General features: G+C 41.7%; 1 protein-coding gene across 8 annotated transcripts in view; it reads right to left on the bottom strand.

The window, feature by feature from the left end:
• Window positions 1-20,828, bottom strand: part of LOC137306054 (ryanodine receptor 1-like) — a 332,570-nt gene that overhangs the window by 5,588 nt on the left and 306,154 nt on the right. For all 8 annotated transcript variants that reach the window (XM_067975094.1, XM_067975097.1, XM_067975096.1 and 5 more), the window contains 9 exons: window positions 20,125-20,167; window positions 19,006-19,136; window positions 18,448-18,508; window positions 17,860-18,006; window positions 17,554-17,688; window positions 8,568-8,724; window positions 6,278-6,342; window positions 3,303-3,403; window positions 10-61 (listed from right to left, as the gene is read on the bottom strand). In XM_067975094.1, coding sequence (XP_067831195.1) covers window positions 10-61; window positions 3,303-3,403; window positions 6,278-6,342; window positions 8,568-8,724; window positions 17,554-17,688; window positions 17,860-18,006; window positions 18,448-18,508; window positions 19,006-19,136; window positions 20,125-20,167 — 892 coding nt within the window. The remainder of the gene's footprint in view (window positions 1-9; window positions 62-3,302; window positions 3,404-6,277; window positions 6,343-8,567; window positions 8,725-17,553; window positions 17,689-17,859; window positions 18,007-18,447; window positions 18,509-19,005; window positions 19,137-20,124; window positions 20,168-20,828) is intronic.

The raw sequence follows: 20,828 nt of genomic DNA, 5'->3' as shown, positions 1-20,828 counted from the left end.
ACAACATACCTGACCCGTATGTTCCGTTTCATCTTTATTAATCAGATACATCAGGAAGAACCTGAAACATAGAGATTAGGAACTTGAAATGTTATGAGAAGATGAATCACGCTGCAACCAACAGACTGAAAGCACCAGCCAGCTGTAAAACTAAGGAGAAAACTCAGACTTAGGACAACAGCTACTGGAAGCAGTTATCTGGAGGTCAGGGATGAGCACACACTCAAATATCTAGGCCTCAGTGCCTACCATGATTGGGTTGCAGACCGGACAGCAGCTGCTGCTGAAATTCTATACCTCCAACAACTGACATCACCATTCAGTGCGATATGGTGCGTACCCATACTGTGGGAAGGAAGATGTGGCAAAGAACTCAGGTACCTTATATTGAATTTTGCTACTCGGAAAAAGTAGCTGTGCACCTGTGGCTCCCCTAGCAGGGGCTCAAACCTGTTGTTAATCTTATAACCAACTAGTGACTATTCTCCTAGGGGACGTCGGGTGGGGGGGGGGGGTGGAATTTTTAATATTATTCCAACCCTGCTATCTCCTGCTCCCTCCATCCAGTAGGCCCCAAGCAGAAGTATTGTGTCCAATTCTGGGTACTTCAAGAAGGATGTCAAGGTGTGAGAGAGGGTGCTGAGGAGATTTATTAGAATGGTACCAGGGACGTGGGACTTGAGTTACATGGAGAGACTAGAGGAGCTGGGGTTGTTCTCCTTAGAGCAGAGAAGGTTAAGGGGAGATTTAGAGGTGTTCAAAAGCATGAAGGGTTTTGATAGAGTAAATGAGGAGAAACTGTTTCCAGTGGCAGAAGGGTCGGTAACCAGATTTAAGATAATTGGCAAAAGAATCAGAAGCGAGATGAGGAGAATTTTTTTTATGCCGCGAGCTGTTATCATCTGGAATACACTGCCTGAAATGGCGGTGGAAGCAAATTCAATAATAACTTTCAAAAGGGAATTCGATAAATACTTGAAGGGGAAAAATTTGTAGGGCTACAGGGAAAGGGCAAGGGAATGAGACTAATTGGATAGCTCTTTCAAAGAACTGGCACAGACACGATAGGCCGAATGGCCTCCTTCTGTGCTATATGATGATTCTATGCATGCCTTGCCTGAGAGGACAATAGCATTGACAACCCTCCAGGATTGCCCTGGAGTCTCCAGGAATTGAAGGTTAATCTCCTGGACACTGCTGCAAGCAACCCAGGAGTAAAATCATAGTGGCATTAAAAAAAATAATTTTTTTCAATTTCTTTGATCACTTTCATTTATTAGTTATAAAATATTGGAGATATGGGAAAGGGCTATTTTACTGGGCAGGGCAGTTGGAGGTGAGAGGTCATGTGATGAAACCTCCAGGAATACGTCTAACCAGAGTTAGTAACCCTGGAGGACAAGCGGGCAACATGCTAACCAGCATCTACTAGAGTGAGTGAGAGTGGCACATGTTAACTCATTATCTGATCCTTCATGTGGGGAAGTACCTTGCCTTGCCTGTTAGCTTGGTTGAGAATAGAAAGTTATAGGGCTTGCTCCCAAAATAACGGAGGAGCTCAAAAATGCTCACTGCTTTCTACGGCAAATCTGAGGAGCAAGTTCCTGCATGTGGACTAAAACGCAGAAATCTGAAATTTACTCCTATTGGTTTGCCGGCGATTTGACAGCTGCAAATTAAAGGGCCATCGCACGCTATAATCATAGAAATCACTGAAAAATCACAAACTTGCTCATACGCCACCAAAAGGTACGCTTAAAAATACCAGGTCTAAACTAAGTTTCAAAAGCGCAATAACTCTATGACTGCCAAACAACTAAAAATTAACTTTTAAAAATGCGGAGTCTCATATTACTCCTTATTTTATAGTTTTTGGTCATTAAAATTTTTTTTTAAAAATTGAAAATTAATTTTTTTTTACTTTCCCCTTCTGTTTCTTTAAGTTAATTAAATTATTTCTTTGGCTATCTTTATACAAAAAAAATTAAAATTTTTGTTTACAATGATTACCAGAATACTAACTTTAAATGAATGAAGTCTGCTCGCCCGCTTGCTGGCGTGACTTCTCTTCCTGACAGATTTTGTGAGCGTGTCTTCTATTCTCACAGACATTTCCATGCGCATAAACTTACCCTGTTCAGAGTTTGGGTAGGTATTGATCTTTTAAAGAATTGTGCACTATTACGCAAATTTAATGCAAAAAATAAATTTCGTAAGTTTATTTTTCAGGAGCTGCAACGATCGTTGCCATGCCGCTCTGCGCAAGTTCTGGCCCATAATGTGGAACCAGACCAGGAACTCTGTTTCAGATTTATAAACTTGATATGCTGCACCACCACATGGAGGCTGTCTCGAATATGAAGCAATGTATTGTCTGAAAATTATTTTAGGTTACCATAGTATAGAAATTGTTGTTGGCAATATTAGAGTTCACATGATATTTTTCCACCTGCTTTTTTAAAGCGGGAGTTAACTCCTTCATTTTAAATGGGATAGTCTCTTCTAAAATAACGGACAAAAGAATGTTAGGATGATTCCACAATCCCAACAGGAAGCCGCACTTGCAGGGAGTATTGGTTGGAGGCAGTGCTACAGCATTGTAGCATTCATTCTCTGGTCTGTGCTCCCCACTGACGGGATCGCAGAACCTCTCTGGTCACACAAAGCACTTAACCGTTCGTCGGCTGATAACAACATTTTAGGTTATTGAAGCCATGTCCAGAAGTTGCATCTTCATTCATATTTTTATAGCCTCTAAATATATGAGAGAAGATTGTACATTGTTACAAGAGATAAGTTTTTACTGGAATTGCAATCATGCTATAGAACAAGGAAGATTAAGAGGTGATCTGATAGAGGTGTTTAAGTTATGAAGAGATGGGGCAGAATAGAGAGAAGTAAACTGTTTCTCGTGGTTGAGGGGTCTAGAACAAGGGGACAGTGATACAAGATTAAACGCAAGAGATTTTGGACAGAAAGCAGGAGAAACCTTTTTACACAGAGGTGTGTGAGACTTTGGAATGCATTGCTGGAGTGGAGTTAGTGATTGAAGTACAGATCATGTAAACTTTTAAGAATAGGTAGTTGAAAGAAAGGGAAATAAAAGGATATGGGAACAGGGCGTGCACATGGGATTAGGACTAATGCTCGAGTGCAGTATAAACAACATGGATTGGTTGAACTGTCATTTCTATATAATTTTGTGCAATTGATGTATCTGCTTTTATGATACACTCTATTAAAACAATTTTTAGAATTATGGCTCATGCAGCCCAGATGTATTTACCAAACTGATTTCTTACATGTAATTTGCTAAGTTGTGTTCTTCCAAAGTGTGCGTTTCAAACCCATGTGGCGTTCTGTCAAAGTAATCACTACCAATTCCACAAATGAAGCATTTGGTCTGTTAAATCAAACAGAAACAAAGAGGTAATTATCAAAACAACAGTACAGAACTAGATATAAGCTGTTGCCACACAACAATGTACAAAAATATTCTTTGAAGGTTTGGCGTTAATGAGAGGTTTAAAAGCAAATGGATGAAGGAATACGAACAGGCTCAGACAATACAGGGATCATTTTGGGAGGCTCCCGTACTGGTGTGGAGCTTTGCTAGCGGCAGCCCCTTGTTGGAAAACCAGTGCTATATGTTATAGCCTTAACGCCATAGCCCCAATTCCCTACTCAAGCTTGCCACTAGCGAGGCTCTACACTGGTAGAATGACTTCCTATATTGCAGAAATGTCAACAATGAGGACAATTGGAAGCAGTGAGAATTTTTGAGATAATCAATGATGGATTGTAAACCCACTGAAATGAAGTGTTTTTTTGTACACAGGCACACAGAAAGAGGTTATATGTTTTGAAGAGTACCAAATCATTAGGCACAGTGCAGATTTTCCTGTCCTGTTCTGTCTTACCAGTTCCAGGGCTTTAAGGACAGGAAATAGGAGCAGAAACCTGTAATGGCAGGTCTCCATCCCGTTAGGAAAGCTGCATCATGTTCTGTCATGGTGAGGGTAGGAAGCTTCTGCCCAAAACAGGCATGAACATTTAACCCCACTTAAATGATGTGGGGTGACAGCACAACACCTTCTGTGCTATTTTGTGTGTTTACCATTGGGTGGGCATCTGCCCTGAAGACTGCCCATGGATACTGGGTGGTAGCAGTTGCAGGACTGTGCCTTCAGACACCTCAGGTGGGTAAATTTGGTAGTTCTTTGGTATAGCAAGACTGCACTGGGTGGATGGAGGCTATTTGGCTGCTGTTGCTGACTTTATGCTGCAGCAGACCTTTAAGGCTTGCAGCACCATACAACTTCCTGACCCCGATTTGGAGCAAGTACCATATCCGAGATAGCAGTCCTGCCTGACAGTTGCCAAACAAATGCAAATAAGTTGAACCTAGAAAATGGGCTGGGTTCAGTGGTGGCCAAGTCAGGTACGTGCGAAAAATATACCGCTCAATTTGCAAGGGAGGAAATTTGGCCCCGTAATATTGTGCAGCATAATTTCTAGGGTATTGCGCCAAGGCAAAACATTTCACCAATGCCCATAATAAGTGTACTGCTGTCTAGAGGTCACACAGCTGCTTATCTAGGACTTAAATTTAGTTTTCTCTTCCTACTGAATGTCAGTACTGAGGGTTTATGACAGGTACGATAGAATGGGAATAGGTCAGTTGTGTTCATGGCTGCTTGATGTCTGGAAGGGGAGGGCTTGATGGTCTGAATGATCTTTTCTTTTCCTTTTTGTATATGGTTCTTATGGCAAAAATCAGCAATAACTCAGAATGACAAACCTTAAAAGAGCCATCATACTTATGCTAAGTTGCAGGTTAGCTTACATCACATAGCTTCATTGATTATTTACACTTTTTGGATTTTGAGCATTTGTTGCTCTCCAATTTCCCTCACTTCTTGATCTCGTTGGGCCACACACCTCCTGGGGTTTGGAGAACAGATGGATCGCATTCTCCCGGGCTTCTGCCTATGCCAGTCCTGAGCTGCCCGTTTCTAGGTGCACAAACAGCCGGGTAATATCTCTGCCTTTGATTTTCTCTTCTTTGTGGCGATGCCTTGCCTCCACTCAGATAGGCAGTTAAGCTCAGGAATTCAGCAGGAGGGGTGCAAGCCTGCGTCCCAGCAACCTGGGGTGCCATTCGTTGGTGCTCTGATCTGCAGCTCAACCATACTAGCTCACCTATCTGTAGATTTGCATCTAATTCACCTGTGAAAGCACAGCAGAGGACTTCCTAACAGCCACTATCAACAATGTGCTCAAGGCAATGCAAGGCTGCTCCCTAGGTACAGCAATTTTGCATAAAAAGTTGCAGAGGCAGGGAAAATCTGTTCCTGAGCAGAACCCAGAGAATAACAGATTACTTGCCAAAAAATTACTTACCTCAATAATAATTTGCTTTCCGATAGTGTTCCAGTATTTTTAACTTTTATTACGCTTTTGAAAATGATGGTTTAAATTTGAAGAGTGCTGCAGTGAGTCTTGGGTTGGTCTGAACAAGACATGATCGCCACTGTCACTATCAGCAATGATATGGTTCAATCTGCTGAAGCTTGGTAACTCTTGCTTAGCTAACGAATTGTTGAAGTTCCTTTTCTGAACGTGGATTGCTGTACTATCTCCCTAATGCAGGTGATCAGTACAAGTCAAAAATAAAATGTTTGCATTTTTATTTTGATTTATAGTCAGAATTTTTTGAAATTTTAACTCTATAAAAATATTTTACATTTTTGTTTTGTTTGCTTTTTCTTGCCTATTCTGCATCATTTTTCATTCTGTGCCTGATGCTCTCGCCCAGGCTTTTGTCAATCCTGGGGAGTAATTTTCAATTTACCGTTAGAGTGCAAAACTAATGTTGCAGGTCAGGCACACGTTATAGAAACCACACTATTTTCCATTCCATTGCCTGACCCACAATGCTGGTTTTAAGCTTCTGCAATAAGTTGGATATTCCCCCTGTTCTTTAATAGAAACATTTTCCCTCTTGAAGAGCAAACACCTCATATCCCGACACCGCCTCCTAACTACTTGGCAAAAATTCAGAACTCAAAGGAGAAATAATTGGGAGCCATCCCTACCATACAACTCCACTGCACAAACCAACAAACTTTGCTATTGGGCCATCATTACACTTCTCGTTTCTATTTAATCTAACACATCCATGACATTCATCCATATAAGTATTTATTTCAGACATAGTGATGCAAGGATAGACAGCAGCATTATAGCACGTATAGCCACTTTATGCTAGGCCTACCTCCATGTCCTCTTTCACTTGCTCCTGCTGATCTCTCAGCTCACCAAAGGCATCAATAATCAAACCTGAGGAAGGAAACAATACGATGCTGTTACTCCTTCACCCACACAAAGATCTATTTAGCATTCACAACAACAAATGCTTGATCAAAAGTCTATTATTCTTCTTTGGGTGGGATCAAGAGAAAAACAAAAGCATAACTGCTTTTCATTTATGAACAACATGGTATCAAAATATTTTATGAAATTATAATTTTTTTCTATAGATACTTTAGCCCAGCAACATAAACATTAGCATGTATACTGGGGTGGGGAGCAGGCTGGTGTTCATCCCAATTAACGTTTCCTCCCGCCAACGTGCTGCACTTCCAATCTTAGTTGCGTTGCCGTAGTGAGGTATTACATGTCTACCGGGTGCTTTCCCATAGGCAAGGAAAGAAAACATAGTATCAACCCAGGCCACTCCCACACACCTGTCAGTGGCCCACTGTAGACTGATGTTTGGAGCCTGGGAGCAGTGTGGGCATGTCTGATGCACTAGCACAGAGAAATCAGTGGAAAATCAAAGAGAAATGCCTGGAATTTTTGAGCATGGTCTCCTGAAACCTTGGGGAAACGGCATAAATAACAATTTACGGTTTCTCTGGGATTTCTGCTGCAGTTACGGCAGGAGACTGGGAAATTCTACCCCAATATAAATAATTGTGTGCGTACTCTTTAAAAAAAAATTACCATCTATACATGGTCCAACCAGGATGATGTCCTTCAGATAAGACAGTAAACTGACTGTGTACCTGCTCAGCTGGATGTTAATATTTCCATAGTACTATTTAAAGAAGAGCAGTTCTCCAATGTCCCAAAAAATATTCTTCCTTCAGCCCACAGTGCCAAAAAAGCAGATTAACTGGTCATTCAGCTCATTCTTGCTTGTGGGACATTGTTGGCACAGAATGGTTTATTTGCCTAAATAACAGTATTCCCGCACCAAAATAAAACATTTATTATGTGAAGGTGTTTGATATGTTTTGATATGATAAAAGAAAGACTTGCATTTATACAGCGCCTTTCTAAACCACAGGGTATCCCGAAGTGCTTTACAGCCAACGAAGTATTTTTGAAGTATAGTCACTTCAAAGCAGGAAACACGGCAGCCAATTTGAACACAGCAAGCTCCGACAAACAGCAATGTGATAATGACCAGATAATCCATTTTGAGAATGTTGGTTGAAGGATAAACATTGGCTGGGACACCGGGGAGAACTCCCCGGCTCTTCTTCAAAATAATGCCATGGGATCTTTTACATCTGAGAGAGCAGATGGGACCTCGATTTAATGTTTCATCTGAAAAACGGCACCTCCGACAGTGCAGCACTCCCTCAGTACTACACTGGAGTGTCAGCTTGGATTTTGTGCTCAAGTCTCTGGAGTGGGACTTGAACCCGTAACCTGTTGGCTCAGTGGCGGGAGTGCTACTAACTGAGCTACAGCTGACTAGATAAATGCGTGTAGTGTTTTCTTTTCCCTTTTATAAGTGGTCAGAGGTATTCAAGATAATTAAGAGTATGTAATTGGTAAATCCAGAATGTCAATTTAAAGTAAATTGTGAGAATAGGACAAGGGGACACAGGTTCAAATTAGCAACAGGAAAATTTAGGACTGATATCAGGAAATTCTTCGTCACACAAAGAGTGATCAACACATGGCACAGATGCCCAGATATAGTGGAAGTGAAACCCTGGAACATTTAAAAAACAATTGGATGCTGCAATGGGGGTACTGCAGGGTGCTTCTGGGTGGATGAATAAATAAGGGCCCAGTGGCCTTCCTCAGTCATAATTATCTGGTGATTCTGGTCCCAAAATCACGTTGCAACACGAGAACTATGGATCAAAAATTAGTAGCCCCCAGGAGGGAGGATTAACTTCACCAGACTCTCTACATCAGACATTTTCTTCAGTTTGTTTGGAACATATACATTCCAAAATTTAAATGAATGGGGGAAATAATAAAATAAATTGCATTAAGCAATACGGTAGTGTGACTTAGATGTCCCACTGCACCACAAAGTGAGCTGATTGTGAAACTGCAAAAACCATAAAAGAAGACAGATGTGGTGACAGATCAATTAAAGCTGGGACTGAAACATGGATATTGGTGTTGGGAGATGAACATCCCATTCCTAGAGCTACTGGATCACCTCAGAATCAATGTTTATTTAATCTGAGACTTCACTTTCCCAGTGTTTTAATGAAAGAATTATTATTAGTCCTGCAGTAAGATATGGGTCATACCTTGGATGATGGCTAGGAGGATAACAATGACAAAAAAGAAGAAGGTAATGTCAAAGACAACACGGTAGAGCTCATATTCATCCCCAGCTGGGTCTTCAATCTCGTCACCAATGCCACCTCCAGCTCGCACACCCACATACATGTGGAAAAGGTAACACTGTAGAGTGGAGAGAGGGACAGAGGTTAGAACAGCAGCAGAGCCACTCCAACTTATAAACACATTCAAATTCACTGAGGTGCAAGTCTGACAAGTGAAACTTCAAATCATTTCACTCGGTGCGCAGATCTGTAGGAATGACATGTCTTAACTTTCATTGAAATTTAATTACTGAATCATACCTGATAATTCTGTCATTACCTGTTATACCTCCTAATTCACATTCCTATTGAATAATAGTGACACAATATGAGAAATCACAAAAATGCTTCATCTTACTCATGTATTTGTGTTCCCATTGTTTTCAATGGGAGAAAAATACTTATTGCAATCTGCCCCAGAGCTAATTACCAGAAAATAAAATAATCCCTTTTCGAAACATAACAAAAAAAATTAACACATTTACAAATCTTTTACGTAGACATCATTATTTTAAAAAAAAACTAGACTAAGATGTACTTCTAGATATTGAGATGGATTATAAAATGGCCTGATTGCATTCAACTCTCCTGTGATCATTCCAATTCAGGTCTACATCTGCATCATAGTAAATAATCTATTGGCAGTGCCTGACTCATGTGTGTCTAAGTTGTATACTCACCTGATCTGACTTTTGAGGGTAGAAGTTGATCATCCAGTACTTATTTGCCCAGCTCCTTAAATAGGTGAGTTATGCAAAGAAATGGGGCTCAATCTTAAAAGTAAAAAATGGGTGGGTTGGGGCCGGGGGGGGCAATAGTGGTAGGAGATTCCATAGTTAGGGGTGCAGACAGGCGTTTCTACGGCCGCAGGCGTGATTCCAGGATGGTACATTGTCTCCCTAGTGCCAGGATCATGGATGTCACTGAGCGGCTGCAGAACATTCTGGGGGGGGGGGGGGGGGGGGAGGGGTAGGGTGAACATATCAGGACCAACTACATAGGTAGAAAGAGGGATGCGGTCCTGCAGGCAGAGTTTAAGGAGTTAGGAAAACTATTAAAAAGCAGGACCTCAAAGGTAGTAATCTCCGGATTACTCCCAGAACCACATGCTAGTGAGAATAGAAATAGGAGAATAGAGCAGATGAATGCGTGGCTGCAAAGGCGGTGCAAGAGGGAGGGCTTTAGATTCCTGGGGCATTAGGACTAGTTCTGGGGTAGGTGGGACCTGTACAAGCCGGACAGGCTGCACCTCAACAGGGTTGGGACCAATATCCTTGCGGGGAGGTTTGCTAGTGCTGTCGGGGAGGGTTTAAACTAGCTTGGTGGGGGATGGGAACCCAAGTGTGGATTCAGATGGGATAAAGTCGGAATTGGAAACGGAAGGCAGAAAATTAGCGAGTGAGTCTGGAAGGCAGAGGGAACGAAGGTTAGAAAATAAACAACACAGAAGTAGGACAGCCCTTAAATGTATTTACCTCAATGCAAGGAGTATAGGAAATAAGGCGGATGAGCTGAGGGCACAGATATACACATGGCAGTATTATATCTTAACTATTACAGAAACATGGCTTAAAGAGGGGCAGGGCTGGCAGCTCAATGTCCCTGGTTACAGGGTTTTCAGACACGATAGAGAAGGGGATTAAAAAAAGGAGGGGGGGGTGACAATTTTGGTTAGGGAAACAATTACAGTTGTGAGGAGGGATGATATTTTAGAAGGAGAATCAAATGAGGCCTTATGGGTTGAGCTAAAGAACAAAAAAGGTGCAGAAACATTACTGGGAATGTACTATACACTCCCAAACAGTCAGAGGGAGATAGAGGAGCAAATATGTAGGCAAATTTCTGAGAAGTGAAAAAACAATAGGGCAGTAATAGTAGGGGATTTCAACTACCCTAATATTAACTGGGATACAAACAGTGTGAATGGTATAGAGGGCACAGAATTCTTAAATTGCATACAGGAGAATTTTTTTAGCCAGTATATAGCAAGCCCAACGAGGGTGGGGGGGGGGGGCAGTTTTGGATTTAGTTCTAGGAAATGAAGAGGGGCAGGTGGAAGAAGTAGCAGTGGGAGAACATTTTGGTGGTAGTGATCATAATACAGTTCGTTTTAGCATAGTTATGGAAAAGTACAAGGACATAGCAGGAGTTAAAGTTTTCAACTGGGGAAAGGCCAATTTTACTAAACTGAGAAGTGATTTAACAGAAGTAAACTGGAAACAGCTACTTGAAGATAAATCAGTGTCAGAGCAGTGGGAGATATTCAAAAGGGTGATTCAAGAGGTTCAGGGTAGACATGTTCCCACAAAGAAAAAGGGACGGAATGCCAAATCTAGAGCCCCCTGGATGTCAAGAAGCATTCAGGGTAAGATAAGGCAGAAAAAGAAAGCCTAAGATAGACACCGGGAACTCAATACTATGGAAAGCTTAGAGGACTATACAAAGTGCAGGGGTGAAGTTAAAAAGGAAATTAGGAAAGCAAAGAGAAGGCATGGAAAAATATTAGCAGGTAAAATTAAAAAAAAACCAAAGATGTTTTATAAATACATTAAGAGCAAGAGGATAACTAAGGAAAGAGTAGGGCCTATTACAGACCAAAAAGGTAAACTATGTGTGGAGGCGGAAGATGTGGGTATGGTTCTTAATGAATGCTTTGCATCTGTCTTCACAAAGGAGAGGGATGATGCAGGGATTGAAATTGAGGCGGCGTGTCAAATATTAGATGGGATAAACATAATGAGAGAGGAAGTATTAAGGGGATTAGCATCTTTGAAAGTGGATAAATCACCAGGGCCGGATGAAATGTATCCCAGGCTGTTAAAAAAACGGGGAGGAAATAGCAGAGGCTTTAACAATCATTTTCCAAACTTCACTGGATACAGGCGTAGTGCCGGCGGATTGGAGGATTGCTAACGTTGTACTGTTGTTTAAAAAAGGGAGCGGGGGATAGACCGAGTAATTACAGGCCAGTCAGCTTAACCTCGGTGGTGGGCAAATTATTGGAATCAATTCTGAGGGACAGGATAAACTGTCATTTAGAAAGGCACGGACTAATCAAGGACAGTCAGCGCGGATTTGTTATGGGGAGGTCGTGTCTGACTAACTTAATTGAATTTTTCGAGGAGGTGACCAGGAGGATCGATGAGGGTAGCGCAATTGATGTAGTCTACATGGATTTTAGCAAGGCTTTTGACAAGGTCCCACATGGCAGATTGGTCAAAAAAGTAAAGGCCCATGGGATCCAAGGGAATGTGATAAATTGAATCCAAAATTGGCTCAGTGGCAGGAAGCAAAGGGTAATAGTCAACGGGTGTTTTTGCGACTGGAAGACTGTTTTCGGTGGGGTGCCGCAGGGCTCAGTACTAGGTCCTTTGCTTTTTGTGGTATACATTAACGATTTGGACTTAAACGTAGGGGCATGATTAAGAAATTTGCGGATGACACAAAGATAGGCCGGGTGGTTGATAGTGAGGGTGAAAGCTGTAGACTGCAGGAAGATATTAATGGACTGGTCAGATGGGCAGAAAAGTGGCAAATAGAGTTCAATCCGGAGAAGTGTGAGGTAATGCATTTGGGGTGAGCAAACAAGGCAAGGGAATACATGATAAATGGGAAGATACTGAGAGGTGTAAAGGAAGTGAGGGACCTTGGATTGCATGTCCATAGATCCCTGAAGGTAGCAGGTAGATAAGGTGGTTAAGAAGGCATAGGGAATGCTTTCCTTTATTAGCCGAGGCATAGAATATAAAAGCAGGGATGTTATGCTGGAATTGTATAAAACACTAGTTAGGCCACAGCTTGAGTACTGCGCACAGTTCTGGTCACCACATTACAGGAAGGATGTAATTGCACTAGAGAGGCTGCAGAGGAGATTTATGAGGATGTTGCCAGGACTGGAGAATTTTAGCTTTGATGACAGATTGGATAGGCTGGGGTTGTTTTCTTTGGAACAGAGGAGGCTGAGGGGTGATTTGATTGAGGTGTACAAAATTATGAGGGGCCTAAATAGAGTGGATAGGAAGGACCTATTTCCCTTAGCGGTGGGGTCAATAACCAGGGGGCATAGATTTAAAGTGATTGGTAGAAGGATTAGAGCGGAAATTAGGAAATTTTTTTTCAACCAGAGGGTGGTGGGGGTCTGGAACTCACTGCCTGAGAGGGTGGTAGAGACAGAAACCCTCAACTCATTTAAAAAATATCTGGATGTGCACCCGAAGAGCCATGACCTGCAGGGCTTCGGACCAAATGCAGTAAAGTGGGATTAGGCTGGGTGGCTCGTTTCTCAGCTGGCGCGGACATGATGGGCCGAACAGTCTCCTTCTGTGCCATAAATTTTCTATGATTCTGTTTTATGCCTCATGAAAGGAGGCAAGGCGGCCTGAGACTGCAGGTAAATGCCTAGAAAGGCACAGTTTGTGGGCCTGGAGGAGCAGGAGTGCTTCACACAGGCCCAACAAGCCTACCTGCACTGACCCCCCACCCCTCCCCACCCCCGATCACGGACCCCCGACCATGACCCCCCCCCTCCAACCCCCGACCTGCCTCCCTCTGACCCTTCCCCTCAACGATCGTGGACCCTCCCGATGACTCCTGATCCCGGCCCCCCCGTGACTGACCCCGAACCCATTCCCCATGACTCGCGACTCACGTGCCCACATATGCCCACCCGTGTCCTCCCCATTCCCCCCCTTCCATGCAAACAAAGACTTACCTGCAGATGTCCTCTCCCTGGCTGGTCTCCTGTCCGATTTAGACCAGCCTGTCAATCAGCCGGTCAGTCGGACGGGAAACCAACAAAAAATAAGGACGTCCTTATGTCAAAATTGTAAGGAAGTCCGGGAAATCATACCAATGGGTTTCCTGGACGTCCTTACAATTTTGATGTAAGGACCCTGTATAAATGCTATACAGCTGGTACACGATATGTATGCAACAAGGATACTGGTGCCAACTTTGACAATGAGTATCCTACAGGCTTGAATGGTGCACACAATGTGCCAGTACAAAGTATCTGCGTTAGCTGTAATGTAGTACAAACATGTGATCTAGTTTACAGCTGTAATGTACACCAATTGCCTGTAGATGCTACCATGGAGACAAAACGCTGAGAAGTGTGAGGTGATACATTTTGGTAGGAAGAATGAAGAGAGGCAATATAAACTAAAGGGTACAACTCTAAAGGGGGTGCAGGACAGAGAGATATGTACACAGGTCGTTGAAGGTGGTAGGACAGGTTGAGAAAGCACATGGGATCCTGGGCTTTATAAATAGAGGCATAGAGTATAAAAGCAAGGAAATTATGTTGAACCTTTACAAAACACTGGTTCGGCCACAATTGGAGTATTGTATCCAATTCTGGGCACCCCACTTTAGGAAGGATGCAAAGGCCTTAGAGAGAGTGCAGAAAAGATTTACTAGAATGGTTCCAGGGACGAGGGACCTCAGTTACGTGGATAGACTGGAAAAGCTGGGATTATTCTCCTTAGAGCAGGTAAGGTTGAGAGGAGATTTAATAGAGGTGTTCAAATCATGAAGGGTCTAGACAAAGTAAATAAAGAAAAACAGTTATCACTGGTGGAAGGGTCGCGAACCAGAGGACACAGGTTTAAGGTGATTGGCAAAAGAACCAAAGGTGACATGAGGAAAAACTTTTTTATGCAGCGAGTGGTTAGGATTTGGAATGCACTGCCTGAAAGGTTGGTGGAAGCAGGGTCAATTGTTCAAAAAGGAATTAGATAGGTACCCAGAGGAGAAAAATTTGCAGGGCTACAGGGAAAGAGTGGGGGAGTGGTACTAGCAGGATTGCTCTTGCAGAGATCTGGCACAGGCCCATTGGGCTGAATGGCCTTCTTCTATACCGTAACCATTCTATGATTCTAAAAAGGTAATTATTATTCTTACTACTAAGATCCATTGGTATTAATTCACTGCCACATGGAAAGAACTTGCATTTAGTTTACATCAAGTAAATCTGTGAATTAAAACAAAAACTGCGCCCAATCCCATCTTGCACCATACCACTCAAGCACCTCCAGCCTTCCCTGTTTACTCTTTGCTTGTTTTAAGAAAAAAAATAAACTCATCAAAGCATAGCATTTAAAAAATAAAATCTTGTTCCATGGGCATCACTGGCAAGACAGTATTTATTGGCTATCCCTATTTGCCCTAAGGGCATAAAGAGTCAACCACATAGTGTGGGACTGGAGTCACGTAGGCCAGACCAGATAGGGGTGGTAGGCCCTTTGCATGAAGGATATTAGTTTTAGAACAATATGACAGCTTTCATGGTCATTTTTTCTGGTGTGAATTACTAAATTTATTGAATTCAATTTCATAACTTGCCAAGGTGGGATTTGAACCTCTCGATTGCCAACCCAGTAGGATAACCACTAAGTTACCATACACAATGTTACTGCTAGAGGAATAGAACAATTCTATTTTCAGGCACTTTTATTTCAGCATCAAGCACTCCCAGCGTAAAGCTCTGCCTCAATAACGTGCCTCACACCCAACTCGAGAAGAGTACCCCATTACCAATGTAGCATTTTGTTCCCATTTCTCATACTAGCCATCTGAGTGACAATTGCCATTTAGTACCAAGTATGGGGCAGTTTTGTACTGTAGGCCCCAAGCCCACTTGGAGCTGGACTAAAATTGTCCAAACTCATTTTACATGGGACTGCTATTATTATGCACAGAAGAGACTTTCACCTCATCAGTCTGGGCTGATCAAATCATGTTAGTAGCAGACTTTGGGTGTAAAATCCACCTATACCAGAAAACCTAGCATGCTGTATTTCTGTGACCAAAAAAAAATCTATTTCTATCTGGTAACTAAGTAAGTGAAAAAGGTTATTTTCAATTTCCTTGCAGCTTCTAAGATCTCTAATTTGTAATAAACCCATCTGAATTCTTCACACTTCTTTTTTTGCATTCACAAGGTACTTCATTCATCAATTTTTTCTATGCATGTGTGAGTAAGCTGGCAAGGTAGTTGGGTGGCGCTGTAGTTTAGACTAAGAAGTAACCAGCAAAAATGAAGGGAAAGGAAATGCAAGGAATAGGGATTAGTCTGTTGGCAACTAATAGTGCAGCCCAGCACCTGACCCCATGTTTCATAGTTATGGAAATGGAAGTGGTGCAGCATCAGTGGTTGCAAGAATGGTGCTTTTTGTGACACTCCACCATGCCCATTGATTAGCATTGCAGCATGCCTCTAAGGAGGTGAAAGTGAGGCTCAGGCCATAGTTGACCATTACTGTCATTAGATGTGCCAATCTCGTGCTGCATGGTAGCTGCAGGTTCTCTTACAGCAGATGGCACAATTCTGCAACCGGTTGTCTCATGACCCACACCCTTTGAAGACAATTCTTCACAGTTGTTGGTGTGCCAAGATCTGCAGATATGTTTGATAGCATCTGGGTGGATGCAGCCAATGAGAGTTCACTAGCTCTTGATCACCCTGACGCGCCTTCTTTCATGTACTGCCACCGACTCTATAAAGGAAGCATCCAAGATTAAGGTTAGTCAGGCATTTACATATTTTAGTGATGCCATCAGGTCTGCTGTTCCGATGTCCTTTGGGAATAAGAGCTGCTGGTTATACAAATCGTCTGCCAAAGCAAGGTGTGTGCACTTCTGTCCACAGGTGGGTGGGTAGAGAGCATCTCTTGTGGATCCTGACCTGCCTGACATCCTTCCCTTGGTCCTCCTCTTTTTCCAAATGTCTCAGATAGCAGAAACCCATTGATAGCAGTAATAGTGTCAGGGGCAAAAACCATATGAAAACAATTGGCACAAAGGCTTGTGAGAACCTAGGTGCCAGCAGAGGAAAACAAAACAAAAAATGACAAACAGTCAAGAAGTGGCTGAAATGCACTGACCTTTACATGACTATGTCCTTTAAATGAACTTACACATAATTAACACTGCCTATCAACCCTGAATGCCCTGTTCACATGGTCATAATTAACAATGGACACCCTAATACCAGGACATTGGGAAATGGCATGCAGGATGTCCACGCCTCCAAGTTAATATCCAAATTGAGCTTCTGCCTGTTTTAGGTTGGTGCTACTAATTCACTGTACGGCAGATTGCTAGAACTGCTCTGCGGAATGGTGCCCAGAAACATTAACCCGTCTCTTCTGTTCCAGATGTGAACCTAGCTGTTGTGCAAATACAGCATGTTCTGTTTTCATTTAAGGTAAAATGTGGTTTTGATCTTGGCTGTGCCATCATCGGGAAACACCAATGCACTTCCTCAAAATGGGTGAAACAAGACTGGTCACTACTCCTGCACGCCTTATAGTGGCTGGCTCAAGATCTGCATTGACAGAGACCTGCTAATAAGCCAAGTCACCTGCAAACTGTTTCGGTCATCAAATAGTGAGGAGGACCTTAAAATGTGAAAAAAAAAATTATTTGAAGAAAAGTGAAAATTAATCTGGAAGACAATTTGATGTAATCAATGTTAACTGTAAGTGCTATTCAACAAGGAACCTTTTTAGGTCATTAGAATTATGAAAAGGTTTGATAGGGTACACATAGAGAAGATGTTTCCACTTGCGGGGAAGTCCAAAATTAGAGGCCATAAATATAAGATAGTCACTAATGAATCCAATAAGGAATTCAGGAGAAACTTCTTTACTCAGTGTGGTAAGAATGTGGAACTTGATGCCACATGGAGTGGTTGAGGCGAATAGCATGGATGCTTTTAAGGGGAAGCTAGATAAGTACATGAGGGAGAAAGTAATAGAAGTTTATGTTGATAGGGTGAGGTGAAGTAGGGTGGGAGGAGGCTTGTGTGAAGCATAAACACTGGCATAGACCAGTGGGGCTGAATGGCCTGTTAATGTGCTGTTAAATTCTATGTAATTTTTAATATAAATAAACTTAGAAAACTTACAGTCATCATATCATCGCACTTCATATCTGGCTCATCTTCATCTTCACTCTTGTTATAAAATTTGCGGAAGAAGTTGAAGGCCACAACTGTGTATAGGTACACGACAACAGCCAGCAGGCCCACAGTCATCATCAGCTACAGAGAACAAGGAAAACATATGCTTAAAGCAATACACTGGGAGAAATCAACATTTTTATTGGGACACAAAGGGCATAAGTGGCTCTTTCTTAGGCAGCTAAAGAGTTTTGTATATCTTTAATCTGAATAGCATTTCAGTTAATAGGAAGCAAGGTGTTGTAACCCTACCTGTTTGCCATTGTGAGTTACAGAGGACAGGATGGTGCGAAGGGTCTTGACACCCATAGCAATATCCAGCAGGTGAGCAGCAAAGAAGAAGTTGTTGTAATGACCAAGGACAGACATGACCATGTACCAGCATAGATACAGGAAGGACTGAAGAAAACAAAACAAAAGTCATTAAAATTCCAAACCAAATTACTCCAAACCAACCTGGAGAACAAGTCATTAATAAAGGCTGGTATCTTATTTAAATAAAACTGACCCTTTAAAAAAACACCAGTCAAAATTCTCTAGGTTAAGATTTTCTTCTATAAAATGAGAAAGTACTTTGAATAATAAGTAGTCGCCAAACTTATCTTCCCCTTTTTTCATGCAATTCTGTACACTTCATCCTGGTATGTATAATTTAGACAAAGTAAAGGCTCTGCTTGGCAAGCCTTCACAAGGGTGTCCCCTATCTTTCACAATTAATTGATGCTTTGCTTTCCATCCAAACAAATCCATTAAGGATAAAAAAAAGAGTTTTGTTGAAAACATTTTCTTTCTGTTTCATTTTACAAATTAAAAATGTGCAGAGTGTTTGTATCTACTTACATTGTCAGTGAATATCACCCCAAACTTCCAAATCTGGTACTTGATGTCCAAGGATGTGATCCTATAACCAAAGTGAAAGAAAGATTAAAAGTAGGAAATGTTGGAAACGCACAAGTATGCGTGTCAGTATCTGGAAGAAAAAAGTGGGCTCATGTTTTGGGTGTAATGTAATGTATTTTCTCATTTTTACTTCAGTCAGAGCAGTCACACTTTTATTTTGGCACTTGAAATTAAAGAGCCTTCTACTATTCAAACATGCACAAAATTAATCATTCACAAAATAGAGAAACTATAAAGAATTTCTTTGTGTGGCATCTGGACAATTTCATAAGACATTTTTGTAATAATTTAATCATTGTTACATCTGATAGTACAGTATGTAACAGGATAACCTGATAGTGTAGTAGCAGAATCCAACTGTATGAACGTAGTTTGGATTTCATATATTCGATTACATAATCAGAACAGCTTTTTGACAGCATCAGAACAAAACCATTGAGTGGATAACATTGTTTGTCACATTGTGATAGTCATTGCAAAACAAAGGCAGGCACTAACCACGAGAGAACAGAGTTGTCAGTCGTGGGTTTCTTCTCCTGAGGCACAGTGACATCCAAGGCACTCATATCCATTCCCAGGAGCTCTGCGATACGCTCCCTCCCATAAATATCACCATACTTATCTAACACCTGGGAATGTAGGAAAAGGTATTAAAGCTCACGTTGTTGTTTCAACATTTGTTCCTAAAATTCTTTGCTGTAATGAGATTTAGCATATAATTTTCAATACTTTGTTATACACTTGTTACAGTTATCTCATGGTATACACAGAATACCAAATAACCTGCCACAACATAGGAACATAAGTAGGCCATTTAGCCTCTCAAGCCTGTTCCGCCATTCAATGAGATCATGGCTGATCTGTGACCTAACTCCATATGCCCGCCGTAGCCCCATATCCCTTAATACCTTTGGTTAACAAAAATCTATCAATCTCAAGATTTAAAATTAACAATTCAGCTAGCATCAACTGCCGTTTGTGGAAGAGAGTTCCAAACTTCTACCACTCTTTGCATGTAGATATGTTTCCTAACTTCACTCCTGAAAGTCCTGGCTCTAGTTTTTAGGCTATGTCCCCTAGTCCTAGACTCCCCAACTAGCAGAAATAGTTTCTCGCTATCTACCCTATCAGCTCCACTTAATATCTTAGAATCATAGAAAATTTACGGCGCAGAAGGAGGCCATTCAGCCTATGGTGTCCGTGCTGGCTGAAAATGAGCCACCCAGGCTAATCCCACTTTCCAGCACTTGGTCCATAGCCTTGTAGGTCAAGGCACTTCAGGTACACATCCAGGTACTTTTTTAATGAGTTGAGGGTTTCTGCCTCTACTTGAAAACTTTGATCAAATCATCTCTTAGTCTTCTAAATTCCAGGGAATACAACCCTAGTTTGTGTAATCTCTCCTCATAATTTAACCCTTCGAATCAAAGTATCACAAATATAGAATGCCAACATAACATTCCATTTAAGATCAGTTTTTCACTGCCAAATTGAAATTGATCAGAACTACTCAAAACTGTAAAAACTGTGATGAGAAACAGCAGTCTAGTTTTCTGTGAAAAAGACAAGCATATTTTATGATATATTTGTGATTTTCCTCCAGAAACACATGTATACCTTTCTTTTGACGAACTTGTCCCAGTAGTTATTTGGGAATGACCTACAGAAGATGACAAAAGAAAATCTCGTTAATGTGAAGGTGGACTTGATCCTACCAGAACATATATATTTAGCAAATGTATGGGATACAACTTAGAACTGCCGTCGAGGAAGGGTGAAAAAGAATTGATGGTGAAGTTTAGACCAACACGATATATAAAATTAGCATGGGGTGGAGATGAAGGTAGAAGTAATCATCTGACTGCTGAGAGTGGGAATTTTCTAAAGGACTGTAGCCCCAGGTAACTGGATGGATGACAGGCAGTATCCTGTTTGCCTTTGAAAGTGAACAAAAGAGAAAAACTCTGTGTACCAGCTGGTAACGTGCTAATTACGGAGCTGCTATTTCAGGCTGTGTTTATACTGTAGATATCAATCCGTGACATTCGCCAGGAAAGATCAATGCACATGTGCAGAGCTCTGCTCCTGGACAGCAAATCTTAAATATATAGATAGTATGAGTGGAACAGCTTAAGTTTATAAAACGCCCAGGAGACCTAACGGACCCTGAGCACTGTTTAAACCTGGTTTGTCCACATCGTTCACCTGAGGAAGGAGGTAGCCTCCGAAAGCTTGTGAATTTAAAATAAAATTGCTGGACTATAACTTGGTGTTGTAAAATTGTTTACAATTGTAAACCTGGTTTGACACTGCACTAGAGT

Source organism: Heptranchias perlo, chromosome 41 (assembly GCF_035084215.1).
Source record: "Heptranchias perlo isolate sHepPer1 chromosome 41, sHepPer1.hap1, whole genome shotgun sequence".
In the NCBI taxonomy this organism is placed as follows: domain Eukaryota; kingdom Metazoa; phylum Chordata; class Chondrichthyes; order Hexanchiformes; family Hexanchidae; genus Heptranchias; species Heptranchias perlo.
The sequence above is the reverse complement of the archived record's forward strand: the minus strand, read 5'-3'. Positions and strand labels throughout refer to the sequence as shown.